Source organism: Kogia breviceps, chromosome 8 (assembly GCF_026419965.1).
Source record: "Kogia breviceps isolate mKogBre1 chromosome 8, mKogBre1 haplotype 1, whole genome shotgun sequence".
Classification (NCBI taxonomy): Eukaryota; Metazoa; Chordata; class Mammalia; order Artiodactyla; family Physeteridae; genus Kogia; species Kogia breviceps.
This window is the reverse complement of record NC_081317.1, coordinates 4665903-4681523: the sequence shown is the minus strand read 5'-3', so window position 1 is coordinate 4681523 and position 15621 is coordinate 4665903. Positions and strand designations below refer to the sequence as shown.

The 15621-nt window shown below is 51.9% G+C and overlaps 1 protein-coding gene across 13 annotated transcripts in view; it reads right to left on the bottom strand.

Moving 5' to 3' along the window:
• The window catches only part of RAPGEF1 (Rap guanine nucleotide exchange factor 1), a 152253-nt gene that overhangs the window by 130334 nt on the left and 6298 nt on the right, over positions 1–15621 (bottom strand). For 4 of the 13 annotated variants that reach the window (XM_067040456.1, XM_059071420.2, XM_067040460.1 and 1 more), the window contains exon 1: positions 11045–11147. The exons of 8 other annotated variants lie outside the window; for them this stretch is intronic. In XM_067040456.1, the coding sequence (XP_066896557.1) occupies positions 11045–11105 (61 nt within the window). In that variant the 5' untranslated portion in view covers positions 11106–11147. Of the gene's footprint in view, positions 1–11044; positions 11151–15621 lie in introns of those variants that run through there. One more of the 13 variants, XM_059071413.2, reaches the window with a different exon arrangement.

Here is a 15621-nt window from a genome sequence, read left to right as displayed (position 1 = left end):
CTGGGACCAGCTCCCCATAAACAGAATAAAACAAGGATAGCTCATGCAGGAAAGCATGCTTTTGATCTGCACCTTTGGTTTTCTGATGACCTCAGAGAATTAGTATTTGCAAGGTACTCTTAACAAGCTGAGGCAGAAGCACAAATTGGTGTGGTTATGGTAATTAAATGAGAGGTCCAGGACCAAAGTGACTGAGTGAGTGAAAAGGGTTGACTGGGCTTTGGTCTCTGCAAATAGTTGTGTGCTTTGAGCTAGTTGAACTGACAAAACTGCAAGCAGACTACACACATTTACTTTCACTTATCAGAAAGGCCCAAGAGAGCAAAGGTTAAAGAAGAGTCAGAACAATACACTAGAATTTCTGCATTCATCTTAACTGTGAAAATTAATCAAGGAAGGGGAATATAGGGTATGAAACCACCCCACTTGCCACGTTGAATGCAATTTGTAAGTTACCTGTACACAAGACCCTTGAATGGCCTGAGGTGTTTTAGCTGTCACAAAACAAAAGCAACATCTTGTGACAATTTCATGCTCAGTGTTGAATAAAGATGGTTTAGTTAATCCTGAGAGCCACCCCTACAAGGAGAAACTGAGGTGGTGTCCCTAGGGATGGAGCAAAAGCCTACCCACTGGTGACCCGCTCGGCCCTGCTCTGGCTCTGAGATAAGCCTCTGCCCACGAGCACAGGCCCATTCCTTTCAGACAGACTTACAAAAGGATATAACCAGGACTTTTCCTCCATCTACTGCATGTGCTGGGGCCACGTGTGTAGCTGAAATGAAATGCCATCAACTCTTCCCATAAATTATTTCTTTGGAGGTTTATTACTTAGTCCTGAAAACCTATTCCCTGGAATTCAACTTGAGAGAGAGAGACGGACAGACAGACAGACAGACACCCTACAAGGAAATACCTCAACAGCCAGAGACCTCCCCTTCTTCTGTGAGTGCTAAGGTCTGAACTTCACTTACCATATGACCATTTTAAAGGAAATGGTAATTTCAGAGCAGAAGGGGACATGAGGTAGGAACAAAAGCTAATGTTTATTGTGTCAAGACTCTGCTAACATGCTTTATGGTACATCATCTCGTTTAATCCTCTCTCAACACCATAAGGTAGGCACTGTTATAATTTTTTTTCCATTTTACAGATAAGGAACTGAGGCTCAGACACGCAAAGCAACTTGCCCAGGATTCCACTGTTGCAGGGGAGAGCTGGGATCCAAAACTACAGCTTTAGGACTCAGTCGAAGCTCCGCATCCCTGCTCCCTGAGACCACCCTCTCATTTCACAGATGGGGAGACGGAGGGCTCAGAGGGACACTGGTCCAGGCCACTGCTGCAGACCCAGGGGCCATGAAGCAGGTCTCCTGACCTGCAGCCCAGGCTCATGCTGCCTCTAACACGGATGAGTGGTAAGAAAAGTATGAAAGCCTAGATCAAAAATCTCCTGCACACAGCACACGCGGTGGGCCAGATTCTCAACTCCCTAAGGGCACAGATGCCTCCAAACTTCTGAGTACCCCCATTGCCTTGGAGGGCTGTTGGACACTTGGTGAGCATTCAGCCAATGCTGTATGGATGAAGAGGTGCTGGGTGGATGGATGGGTGAGTGTGTAGGTGGGTGGACAGAGCTACGTCGACTACGGGCTACTTCCCACTGGTTTCATCCAAAGTAGATTCCCTTGCAATATTTTCAGCAAATGCACTTTTTAAGCCACCTCTATAATGGAAAAAGCAGGAGCTGCTTCATAAATCTGTAGGCAGATGTGAAGCCACCTTAACAGTCCTGCAGAGAGGCTGGAAAGCCCCAGGGGAATCCCAGAGCAGGTTCCAACCGAAGACAATGACAGTGCCTTCCAGCCAGCCTCCCTGTGGCTCTGTGGTAGAAGAGCAGCTGACCCCAGATCCAGACTCTCAGTGGGACCAGGGGAGCACACGTGAAGGCAGGGAAGAGAAGGGATGAAGGAAACCCAAGTTCCCCAACCAGTTCTACCTCTCACTCAGCTTGCCACCTGCCTCCCTTTCTTCAGCTGTCAAATGGCACAATACTTGCCATTTCTCTCTTTATAACAATAGACCTAATTAAATCATACAAGTATCAGAAGGTAAAACTCTGAGAGACTTCCCTGGTGGTCTAGTGGTAAAAAAAAAAAAAAAATCTGCCTTACAGGGCAAGGGATGCGGGTTCGATCCCTGGTCAGGGAACTAAGATCCCACATGCCGCAGGGCAACTAAGCCCATGCGCGACACAACTACTGAGCTCGCCCGCCTCAACTAGAGCCCGCATGCCACAGACTACAGAGCCCACGCACCCTGGAGCCTGCGCGCCACAACTAGAGAAGAGAAAACCCGCACTCCACAACTAGAGAGAAGCCCGTGTGCTGCAACTAAGACCCGGTGCAAACAAAAATAAATTAAGTAAATAAATAATAAACTCAATCTTTAAAAAAGAAGAAGACTCCCACTCCCAATGCAGGGGGCCCAGGTTCGATCCCTGGTCCAGGAACTAGATCCTGCTGCAGCCAAATAAATTAATTTAAAAAAACTAAAAAAGAAAAAGGTAAAACTCCCAAGGACATAGGAAGTACTCAACGATCGTAAGCAGTCACCCTTCTCATCTGGGAAAAATGCTGTGTTACTCTAATACATTTTAATAACAAAACAAACAGACAAAACCAAAAACAAGAGCAAAAAAACTGATGCCCATACTAGTGCTTTGAAAGCTACAAAGGATCATGTAAGTTTTATCATGATGATGCATAGTTACATGGCATGCAGCACTAGTGTCAGTCAAAACCAACAAAACCACCCTAACACACACTGCCCTTTATAGTGCAGACCAGACTCACAAAGAATCAGCGTTAGAAAGGGCTTGGAAACGGGTTTGTCCCCCGCCCATCAGGTTACAACAGAGGCACCAGAGGCTCAGAAAGATTAAGCAATTTGCCCAAGGTCACCCAGCAAGAAGCAGGGCTTCCTGGCCCCCTGAGAGCTGGAGCAGGATAGCCAGGGGATCAATGTCATCTCAAGCATCCCCTCCAACATTATCAGGTGGCCCTTTCAGTGTAGCAGCCACCTCAGTGATGGCGAAGTCCCTGGAAATGTGGACGCTCATTTTGAGCCAAGTCACAAAAGCCAAGAGAAAGAACAATGTCCAATGTCATCACAGCCAATGAAAATATGGATAAATGGGACATAGTCAAATGGGCTTTAGTCCTGTCTTGGCCCCAACCTGCTATGACCATAGGCAAATCTCAGCTATTTTGGATCTCAGGATCCCACGCACAAAAGAAAAGCTCTGTGTCAGAGTTTTGTCCTCTGTAGAAGGAGAACGTTAACAGTACTTTTCTCCCATTGTGAGGATTGAAGGAGACCATGTGTGTAAAATACACAGAACAGAGCCTGGTACCAGCACGTGGTAAGTGCTTCATGAATGTTAGCTACTACTCTTATTTGTATTTATCATTGAAAGGAGAGGTTGAGAGCAGCTAAATCCACGACCCATGCACAACCATCCATCTATTTATTCACAGTCACTTGAAGGAGAGAGGGCACACGTGATCATCCAGACCCAGCAAATAAATACAACCATTGTTTGCAAGCCAGAGGTTGTGTTTGTTTTTCTGTTTGCTTGCTGTGGGCCAACGAAGTGGCTATGCGGCGCCATCTCATTCCACTGGACTTCCGCTGTCCTGTCTTCTCATTCCATGTCCACGCCTTCCTTCTCCCAAAGACTACAAGCACCGCACTTATGCTCAGGGGGACCACGGGCTGCTCGCATCCTTAACAGCACAGTGTGCGGCCAGTCAAGCCCACACCAAATGCCTGAACTCCGCCCTCTGTGCCCGGCCCAGGAGGCACCGCACACCGTCCTGGGTCTGACAGCTCCATTTCGTCTACGCTGTAAAAGCGAGGTAGTTTCCTGATCCTGAAATTTACTTTGCAGTAGGACGACTGTGTGGAGCCCCCAAGCCAATGAAAACCAAAAGGAGAGAGAGCATCTTTAAGGGGCCAATGGGAACGGAGGGTCTGAGCTGTTATGACATAGTAACAGGAATTTAAGAAGACGCAGTCCAGACTGCAGGACAGGACAGGCTCAGAGAACTATCGTCTATCTTCCAAACCACAGCCTGGGAAAAAAAGTGGGGAGAAAGAGGAATTGTGACCATCTGATGCCAGATTTCTAATCCATTTAGGTAAGTAAGTCTCTCCACTGCATCTCCACTCGCAGAGGAAGAAGTGGCAAGAGAGACTCTGCTTAAACCCCTTGATACAGAAGAAAGGGGGCGCCAGAAGAACACCAACAGCCTGCCTCTCCAGCCCCTCGAAGACAGCGTGTACTGCACAACCACCCACAAACAGAGAGCTGACAGTGCAGGGAGCTGGTCCGAAATAACGCTCAGAGGCCAAATGAAAAAAGTAACAAGTACAGACAGGGCCTCCCATCGTGGCGCTGGTCACACTGGCAGGCAGAGCAGAGCTGGCATGTGCTGTGGTTTGTAAATGAAAGGCAAAATCACAACTGCTCGACGCGAATGAGCACTGCCTAAGAGTACTTCGCCCCTGTGCACCCCCAGAACCATGCACAGTCACCACAAACGGCAGCTCCAGACTATGCGGGCTGCATGCGCCTCTGCCTCCCAACACTCCCTAGAGCTCTCCCACAGAGTGTTCTGGGAATTTCATCTCAGGCCCCCATCAATTTTCGGAAGAACACACCAGAACACTGATCAATGTACATGGTTAACACAGAACCCCAACTAACTGCATACCCTTATCAGAGTATTGGTCCTACTAACTTACCAAGAAACATCTCAGTTGGCAATTCAAAACCCAGAAGAAGCTCCCTTTAAAGTTGATTTTGAGACCTGGAATCAGAAACCTAAGTTCATTCTTTAACAACATTAATTACATTCACTAGTAAATAGTTTCTGAGCACCTACTACGTTGTGGGTACAGTGATGGCAACCCCGTGGTGGAAGAGACAGGCACGCTCCCTCGAGGGGCTAACGGTCTACTTAAGACTGCATCTGTTGATTTTTAACTTGAGGAAAGGAAACTGGGGCTTTGGTTTCTGAATGAGCTAAACAATATTGTTCTATCGAAAGGGTTTATCTGGGGTCTTCGCAGGGAATTCACTATCTGCTAGAGGAAGAGGAGGCACGAAGAGCCTCAAGGAAGGCGGATTTGGAAGAGGAGGCTGCGTGCACCCAGGAAGTGGGTCTTCACACTGTGCCGGCGGAGGGCCCAAGGAGGGGCCTCAGGGGCCACAGCTGAGCGGTACCGACTTGCTGTGTCCAAAGTGCTCCGCATTGACGGCTGGCTAAGAGCTTTCCTATACGTTATAAAAGGCCTGATACTTTAAAACAAAACAAGGAAGCACTAATTTTAGATTCTCCCACTCCCTGCTTCATGGCACTGATGGAGAAAACGAGACCCAGAAAAGGGAACAAATCTCCCAAGGTCACAATTGCGTAAATGGTCAAATGGTCTAAAACAAATGACCACAAACTAAGACGACAGATCCCTTAACAATTCATAAACTGTTGTTTGTTTGTTTGTTTCTTTTTAAATCATAAAACAGCCTCTGGGGCAAGGTGGATGACAAGTCAGAGGAACACCTGTCCCGGCAGCCGGGCGCCCAGGCGGGGCTGCGTGGGTGCGGTAGCGGAGCGGCCTGCCAGGCCGCTACTCCTTCCAGCGCGTCATCTTATTATGGCAACGGGAACACATTCAGCTGGACTGAGGTAAGCCCCAGCCAGCCCTGTGCTCAAGGCATTCTCCAATCCGGGCTGCTTTGGGAGATGATTTTTCTGCAAACTCATACATGACTCATCTTTACAGGCCTCCTATCAGGTCTGCTGGCTACAAGGAATCCCATTCAAACCACCTCTGCCAACAGCTGCTCAGGAGACCAGGAAACACTGGGGTTGCTGCGGTTGATTTTTTAAGACATATTTAGCCTGCATCTGTGCTATTTTTTATCTCCTTATAGTACTGCCGGTGACATTAGTATCATATGCAGCCTAAAGACTGCATTTGGCCTACCCGAATTTAACAGAGATTTTTTTTTTTTTTTGGTAACACCAGAAAAGAAACTTAGAAACATGAACAATAATTAAGATAAAGTTACTGTGTCTCCAGCAACATGGGAAGCTCTAAGCAGTGCTCTGGAAAACGGCTGGCAGAGTCGGAGCAGAGGTGGGCGCCCCCTGCCCTGCACCGCACCAGGGTTGTGACCCTGGGCAAATCACCAACCTTCCCCGGGCCTGAACTGCCCTCAGGGTAACACGGGGCTAACTGGCGCTGCTGTAGGCCTCGGGACTTGTTGTAGGGATCAACTGAAATGAGGTCATCTGTCAATGCACTCCGGGAAGAAACTATAGAAACTGCACAAATATTCAAGACCGTCTTGATGTCACCCCTGCACCGAGAGCCCAGGAGGGCCAGGCTCCTGCTGGCTCCGGGCCACCGCAAGGCAGCACAGCGTTTGCCAACGAGGAGGGTGGAGGGTCGCAGTAAGTGCCACAGGAGTGAGGGAATGAATGACTAGCAGGTGCCATAAGAGTGCTGTATTTATTGACTGGATACATTTTGAGCGCAAAGGTTGATAATTGTGGGGGAAAAAAGGAAGTGTAAAATTTGAGAGGAGTTTAAAATCGACCAAAATACAGTGACCACTGATCTAAAAGGACTCTTTCCTAGGCCAAAAATGTGCAGCCTCATGTGACAGACTGCACTTGTACTTTTTATCTGTTCTGAGAAAATACATAATGACAAAAAGTTACTATGACAGCAGACAGTGTGACTTTCTCATTTTAATTTATAATGAAAGCATCTTCACACATTTGAAATACACAGCACCTGAGTCTGAGACACCGTATTTATCCAGTCCTTGTCCTTGCGCAGGGCACTGGCTGAGCCTGCTGCCACTTCAGCAGCCCCTCGGAGTAGCCTGAGGCCACAGGGGGGCCTGGAGAGTGGCCAGAGGGTTCAGTAATTGATGAAACTCCTAGACAGACTCCCAGTGGTCTGCTGAAAATACACAGCAGGGAAAGACAGCCCACCCCAAACGAACAAACAAACAAACAAATAGAAAAACCTGCGTAATTTATATCTTCATGACGTCTGCCCCAGTTGGATGGTATGGCCCAGGAAGCACAAATCTTTCTTGTATCCCAAACACTAGAAACTCTGGGCCTTTGGGAGGTTCTAGAAAAACTATTTGATAAATGACCTGAGGAATGAGCACCTGAGACTCTCCGATGAGTACAACTGGTGAAACTGAGGTCACCTTCTTGCCTACCCCCTCTGCTGCACCCAGCTAACGGCTCACCTGAAAATCTCAGCCCCTCACAGAGGCAGTTCCCGCCGTGAGTCTGACGGGATCCCCTGTAACCCCCACAGTGCTCCCCACACTGCCAGCGGCGAGGCCTGTGTGGCGGCATGGTGCCCGCCGAGTTCACCGCTGGCTCCCTGGGGAGAGCCCTGCACAGCGCCGGACAGCAGGAGCTCGATCAGTGCCAAGCAAGGGGATCAAAGAATGAATCCATGAAGAAATGGGGCAAAGACTTCAAAGTCCAGATAAAAAGCAAACAAACATGAGTGATTTCTGCAAGGACAGGGATGCAAACTCAAACGTCAACAGTCCAAGTGGGAAGCAGGAATCAGCGCTGGGGCTGGCAGCAGGAGTGGGAGGTCCCCACCACAGTGGCCTCGTAGGAGCAAGCGCCCGGGGTTACTAGAGCTGCTCATTTTCCAAAAGAACCAGAAACCTGAGATTTGTGAGTCATTTCCTGATTGATAAATACTGACCATCGATTCTTTTTTTTTTCCTCCAAGAACATGTATGGATCACACACAACACATCTACTGCCTGAATCCAGCCCACAGCCACCAGTCTGTCACCTCTGTTCACCAGGCAAGAGAGGTGTTTCAGCTCCAGAAGCATGAAGGCTTCAACTCCCTCCACCTAGTGCATTTGCTGGGAGTACGCATGAGCACACTGAGAGCCACAATAACTGCGTCCACGCCAGAAGCAGGTTCACTGGCCCCCCAAAGCGGCCTCAGCACTGCACACGTCTCCCGCCAGTGTGGGTCCTCCAGAACAAGTCCCTCTTAGTTCCCAGGGAAGCGCCTTCTTCTCCTCACCAGGCCTGCCTGAAAGCTCAACCCGGGAGCCCCCTAATCTGTCTGGCTCCACTCACTCCCCTCCTCCCCATTATCTCTGGAAAACACCAAGGAGCCTCCCCCCTCCACTCCAGCATTCTTCCTGGCCTTCCAAATTCAACCCTTCTCCACCAAGCCTAACCAGCTAGCCAGCCGATCCTGTGCCACCCTCTGGAACCCAGACTGTCTTCATCCCCCACTGGGCCCAGAGCAGATAACCGAAGACAGCCAATCTGGTCCCTACAGAAGGGTAGGCCCTCCTACGAGGGCAGTATGTATGACACCCCCATCCCAGGAAGGCACTACTCAGTAAGTAAACAGGTTGAAAAGCAGCACGACAGATTCAAAAACATCTCCCCCAGAGGCTGAAGAGGCTGCGGCTCACGAGAGGTATCAGGTGGGAAGAACGGGCAAGAGTCTCGGGGCTGTAAGGGACGCACGAAGTTTTCTTTTACACTCAAAACACCGTGGCTCCCTTAAGCCCTGAGAAGTGAAAGCACTGGTCCTATTATCAGAGAGTAGAGATTATGAACACATGTAAGCAACTCTTCTGCTCAAGTCAACAGCAAATAGCAAAACCTAACAACGAGCACTGACTGGGTGTCAGGCTCTATAATTTCCCAAAGACTGTTCACCTGCTAACAGGAGGCGCCACTTCACCTAAGGACCCTTCCTTTAAGAAACGCTTTGCGGGTGACTTCACAGTAGATCCATTTAGAAAACTCCAACAGAAACCGAATGGGAAATCTCATCAAAACGCAAAGTTGAAAGCCACCCACAATGACCAGCAGAAACCACCGAGCAGGTGTACCCCTCATTCCAGAGCGTCCCAGGCTTCCTTGACGGTTGCGTGTGAATCACAGCAGAAGACCTTACACTAGAAGGACAGACCCCTCGCTAGCTCCACGTGAGGCGCCATCTCTGGTCTTGCCAACAACCTCAGCACTTTCAGCTCAGCCACCTCCCACCACATGCACCTTCCTCCTGAGATTTCCACAACCCCTGCTTGGCCTCTTCCCCCACCTCCACGTGGGGCACCCTTACCCTCCTCCAGAGCCTTCCCCATGCCCTCAGCGGACAGGCCACCCCTCACCTGTGCCCACAGGCCCCGCCTCCTGCTGCCCCACAGTTCCCAGGCCTGGCAGCCCCGGGGTGATGCTGGGGCCAGCTCTCCCACCCACAGACAAGCTTCTCCGAAGGCAGGCACCCCTGGCTTCTGCATCTACTACAGCCCCCAGCAGATGGAGGTGCCCAGGGATAACCTGGGCTGAAAAGAACTGGCCTCAGGCCTCCTTTCTCCAGGGAGTAGAGGATGCACGTGACAGCTCATCTGAAAGGGCTGAGCTGTGGAAAGCAGCCCGTGGGGTGGCAGGTGCTTTTCACTGTGCTCTTTTGGCTTTTCGTGATTTACAAATTTTTCAATTATCCTTATAATTAGACAAAACCCTGTTAATGCTATTTTGAAAATAAACCAGCCAAGTTTCCTATCAATACCATTTGGAGATGCGACGCATCCTGAGAAACACTGCACATATTAACCAGAGGTATTTCTGGAACGGCATGTGTGCTGGGAGGAAACTCCTGGTCACTGGACACGGCCCTCGGCCTGAAAAACAGTGACAGAAATACCCAAGAAGCAGCACCTGAAGCCAAGGGCCCTGCCCCCAAGGAGGGCACCCAGGCTTCCACTCAGAGAGCAGGACATCAGGGCCTGGCCCGCTGTCCTCTGGCCGGGTGGCCTATGAGAAGCCATTGAGCCCCCAAGCCTGTCAAACCGGGACCACGTTCTCTGTCACAGAGAATCTACGAAGATTTAATAAGCCATACGTTTAAGGTGGTTAGCACAGAGCCGGATACACAGAAAACCCTCAAAGAAAGCGACAAAAATTTCCGTCCTGTGCTCAAGCCACAGCCTGCAAGTTACACGGCCGGCTCGGTCCACTTCCGAGGCACCTCTCCGAAAAGTGTCCTGGTTCATCCTGGGAAACCAGCAACTTCCAAAATCAGTGTAACCGTCCCCCTATCCATCCCCCTAAGCCCCCACCTTCCACAGCTTGGCTACCAAGGTGATGACAAGGTACCAGGTTATGACAACCAATGATGTCTCCGCTAGGGAGTCCAGGACCGCCCGACTCCCTCACCTGGGACTCAAGGATGCGCCCTGCAAGGTGTCGCTAATTAAGCCCTGGGCCCCAGGTGCACGGCCCGAGTAGAATCTTTGGAGACTCTATTCCCCGTCCGGGCAAAACCCAGCTAACCGGAAGGCGAGGCTCCGAGATTTCTAGGAGCACACAAAGGGATGGCGTTGGCATCAAGACTTCTAACCCACCCCCAACCCAACCGGCTCCCCCACAAGCCCCGCTTCCAGGGCTCAGCTTGATACCAAAGGAGAGCTCGCCCGCGCCCTGAAAACGCCCAGACACATCCTGCCCACTTCCTTTGAAGCCTCCGAAGTGGATACTTCTAGTTAAATATAAACTCGAGGCTCATCAGAAATGACACATTTTATGGCTCTGCTGTGTTCACTGCCTGAAAGACGACCGCCCGCCGCCGGGCCACTCGGGCACGCGGCCGCGGTCCCTGCCCCGTCCCCGGTCCCAGCCGTTGTCTCAAAGTTCTCGCCGCGGGCCGAGCGGCGGGCACCGACCGGCCCGGCCGCGGGGCCCTGTGTCCGCACCCCGGCCCCCGCCGGCCGTGCGCCCCGGGGAGCGCCGCGCGGCCCGGCCCGCCGCCCGCCCGAGACGCGCCCCGGCAGGCCCGGAGGCGCTTTCACTTCTGCTCCCAGCGCGGCGACGGGCCCGCGCCCCCCGGGAGCCCGGCCGCCCGCCCGTCCCGGGCACGGGCCGCCCCGCGCCGGCCGCGCGCCTCACCTGCTTTCTCGATCTTGCCGGACATTTCCGGGCTGCGCCGGAGGCCGAGGCCGCCGCTCATCGGGCCCGCGCCGGGCCGCTGCGGGGCCACAGGCCGGCGCGGCCGCCGCTCGCCTCGGCCCTGGCTCGCGGCGCCTCAGACCCGCGCCGGCATGGCGGGCTCCGCGGGCTGCGGCCTGTGCGCTCGGCCAGCGGCGCCCCAGCCCGCCCGGGGCCGCCGCCGCTCCCGCCGCCAGCCGCCGCCGCTCCGCCTCCTCCGCTCCCGCCGTCGCCGCCGCCGCTTCCCCGGGCCCGCGAGCCGGCCGCAGCGCCGCCGCCGCCGCCGCCGCCGCCCGCCGGCCTCGGCCGCGGCCAGAGCGCCACCTGCCGGGCGGCTGCCGCGCCGCCGCGAGTTCAGCGCCCCCTGCCGGCCCGGAGTCTCCAAGCCAGGACGAGGGACCACCCCCACCCCCCAACCCCCACCCCGCCGGCTTGCACCTGGGACTTAGCGTCCCCCGCCCGCGCGGAGCCTCGACGCCAAGGCCTGGAGTTGGACACCTCCCCAGACTCAGCCTCCTCTGCCGGAACCCGAATCTCCAGCTCAAAGCCTGAGTCTGATCCCAACCAGGACTCAGCTTGCCCTGCTGGCTGAAAGCCTATCGTGACCCTCTCCCCCGAGACTCAGCCACCTCCCCCCACCCCACCCCCCGCTGTTGGCCTGTAGTCTCCATACCATGGCTTGGGATTGACACCCCAATCCAGAGTTCAGTGCCCTCCCCTGCCCAGGGCCTGGCATGCCCCCTCACAACTTGGAACAACAGAGCTCCCACCCAAACTCTAGCCTCCATGCCAGGCCTATGACTGATGCCACCCAGGATTCAGAGCCCCTTGATGGCCCATAGTTCGTGCCAAGGCCTGGGACCAATCCCCCCTCCCTCCCTCCCTCCATCTGGGTCTCGGCAGCCCCTGCTGGCTGAGTCACCTGGCCAGTGCTCCCTGCCCTCCCAGAGGCTCCAGGCCGGGGACTGACCTAACCAGGGGTTCAGCCTGACCTGACCTGTCCCCTTACCTGAGACTCAGCAGCCCCTGATGGCAGGAGCCACCTGGCCAGGTCTGGGCCAGACTCCCCTGAAGATTCAGTGTCTCCAGAGGCCCAGAGTCTCCCTGCCAACGTCTGGGCCCAACCCATTAGGACACAGCGACCCCTGCCTGCTCTACTCATTTGACCCCCAAATGGGGACCAGGCTATCCTCCAGCCTGGGTCTCAGCTGTGGGCCTTTTCTAGCACGGCGACAAGTTCAGAAAACGTCATTGGGTTTTTGTTTGTTTGTTTGTTTGCGGTACGCGGGCCTCTCACTGTTGTGGCTTCTCCCGTTGCGGAGCACAGGCTCGGGATGCACAGGCTCAGCGGCCATGGCTCACGGGCCCAGCCGCTCCGCGGCATGTGGGATCTTCCCAGACTGGGGCACAAACCCGTGTCCCCTGCATCGGCAGGCGGACTCTCAACCACTGCGCCACCAGGGAAGCCCACGTCATTGGTTTAAGAATCAAAGATCCTACTTAGGGCTAGGCACTGTGTGAACTGCTATGGGTCCTACAAAAATGTGCATGATTGATTCTTCCCTCCAAAGAGTTTGTAACTTAGGGAGTCAAAGTTAAATCATATAATGCAAGTACAAATAACAACAAATTTTAGTAACACAAGGGATGTTCACATCCTGCCCCCTGCTCGCTATTCTTGGCCCAAGATGGAGTACAAAGAAGTAACACAAAACGAACTCAGTTTTCTCTCCTGTTTCCCTCAGATAAATAATCTGGTGATGGGAACAGGGTTTGGAAGAGGTGGAGGGAGAAGGAAAGGTAATTGACGTTGCAGAGATTCCTGTTCGCATCTGCCGGCACACTCTGGAGGGCTCGCTGATTCTGTAACTGAGAGCTGGCCCTGGGTGGCGGCCAAATTTCCAGAGTCCTCAGTTCCAGCTCTCTAGGGGTCAAAGGCAAAGCCAAAGATTGACAAATTTGTCTCTCTTTTCGAGCTGATGAATGGCTGCTCTGAGCCAGAGCCGCACTGCTCAGCTCTCGTGGCAGCTGCATCGTCAGGCAAAACTGGCTCTTGGCCCCAGACCACCTCCCCCCCACTCCCAAAGCCATCCCCAATCCTTCTAGGCTTCTGAGTCAGTCTTTTAGGTCCAAAAGTCTGGGTGCAAAGCAGAAAATCAGTCTGAATAGTAGGCCCAGTCAGGGGATCGTGAGAGTGGAACCAAATATATTCAATAAATCATGACATATCAAATGACGAGACATTTCCAAACAATAAAGTACTTTATAGGGACTTCCCTGGTGGCACAGTGGTTAAGAATCCACCTTCCAATGCAGGGGACGCAGGTTCGATCCCTGGTCAGGGAACTAGATCCCACACGCATGGCACAACTAAGGAGCCAGTGAGTCGCAGCTAAGGAGCACACGTGCCGCAACTTAAGAAGCTGGTGAGCCGCAACTAAGGAGCCTGCCTGCCGCAGCTAAGACCCAGCACAGCCAAAATAAATAAGTAAAGTAAATAATAATAATAATTTTTTTAAAAGTACTTTATAAATGGACATTACTGTTGATAAGGGTCATGGAGCTTATTTAATAAAGGTTATTCATCAAAGGTGTTTATAGCTATAATAGAACACATGCAAGGTAATGAAAGCAAACAAATTCCTACAGCTTTGTTCTTCCTACCTTACAGCCTTCTCTCATGCTGCTCTTTTTGTCTAGAAAATGCTCTCTCCCTCCTCTCTACCTGGCTAATTCCTAGTCATCTTTCACTTCTCAGTTTAACTGCCACTTCTACGGGAAACCCTTCCCTGACACACACCCCCCTCCCCATTAGGGCCAGTTCCCTGTACTGGTCAGGATGCTTGATTTCACTGTCAGAAACCCAGTTCAGCTTGGTTAGGGCAAAAAGGGAGTTCATTGGACATCATAACTAGCAAACCAGAGTTACAGCCAGGACCAACAGCTACCTCTAGGCTCTGAAACTACGACATTACTCCTCTGGGTTGGCTCTATTCCCAACTGATCTCTCTCTGTACAGTGGCTGAGTTGGGTACCAGCTGACTCTCCTTAGCCTAGTTTGAGTCACATGCCTGTCCCTGAGCCAATGACTGCAGGCGGGGGGGTGGAGGAGTAGGGTGCATAAATTGGCCAGGCCTGAGAATTGCACCAAATGCAAGAAAGCTGAGGAGTGGATGCCACAGAACCAGCAACTGGGAGTGGGGACAGGTGACACTCAAAGCAATATCTGGGGAAGAGATGCTGATGAGGCAAAATCCATGGACATTCATCTCGGCATCTTGGAGGGTGAAGAGCCTTGCAGAATCCTATATGTCTCCTTGATAGCACACACCTCCATATAGTTCTTTAATTTCTTGTATCTGTTTAATGTCTGTCCCCTTCAGGACACTGTGAGCTCCTACAAGCAGGGACTGTCTCATTTGTACCCATGGGATTTTAATTTATGGAGGTGACTGAGTGACAATGAGGAGAGGCCAATGCCGTTGAGAGGAGAGTTGACTGCTTACATTTCCCGAGAGAAGGGGGCACATCATACCATGCAGGACCACATGGGGAGCGCCAGGGCGGCCAGGAGGCAGAGCAGGAGTGAGAGGGAAGCTTAGGACAGAGTCTTTGCTGGGTTTTTTTTTTTCCAGGAAAGGCAAGGCAGGGCAGGGTAAACAGCGTAGGATTGACTAGTGTGAATAATTCCAGTGGGCTCTGGACAAATGGGTGCGCTCTAGTTGCCTGGCCCTGGGGTAACTTAGGGCAGAGGAAGCATTGGTGTGGTGTGCGAGAGCTACATAACAGATACAAGAAATTAGAGAGCCGTATGAAGGTAGGCATGTCCTCTCATAAGGTGACCGGGGATGGGTTGGTTTGCATATGAAAGGTGTGCTCCCTCTCCTGTCTCTAAGAATTGGCTAGACCCTCCCAAGCCAGCAAGACTTTTAAGATGTCAAAACTTCATGAGACAGACATGGAAAACAAACTTATGGTTACCAAAGGGGACAGGGAGAGGGGGGCGATAAATTAGGAGTTTTGGATTAACGTATATACACTTCTATATATAAAATAAATAACCAACAAGGACCTACTGTATAGCCCGGGGAACTATACTCAATATAGGGGTGTGTGTGTGTGTGTGTGTGTGTGTGTGTGTGTGTGTGTGTGTAACTGAATCACTTTGCTGCACATCTGAAACTAACACAACATTGTAAATCACCTATACTTCAATTAAAAATAAATAAATAAGTAAATACAAAAATAAAATTTCAATGTAAAAAAAAACCCCACATCCTAAGATACGGAAAATGAAAAACATTATTAGTACTAGGACCATGTCTGGCTTATGTACATGGCAGCAACACAGGGAAGGAACTCAATCAGTACCTGCAAGGGTGCTTCTGGCCCCTCTCCCAACAGTCCAGGGAAGGATGAACCAGATGACCACTACACAGCTCTGCAGAATCCACGGTGGAAGGGACAGCAAGGTGGCCAGAAGCCTGCTAAGAGAGCCTTTTTAAGACGGGGTTTTGGGGGCTTCCCTGGTGGCACAG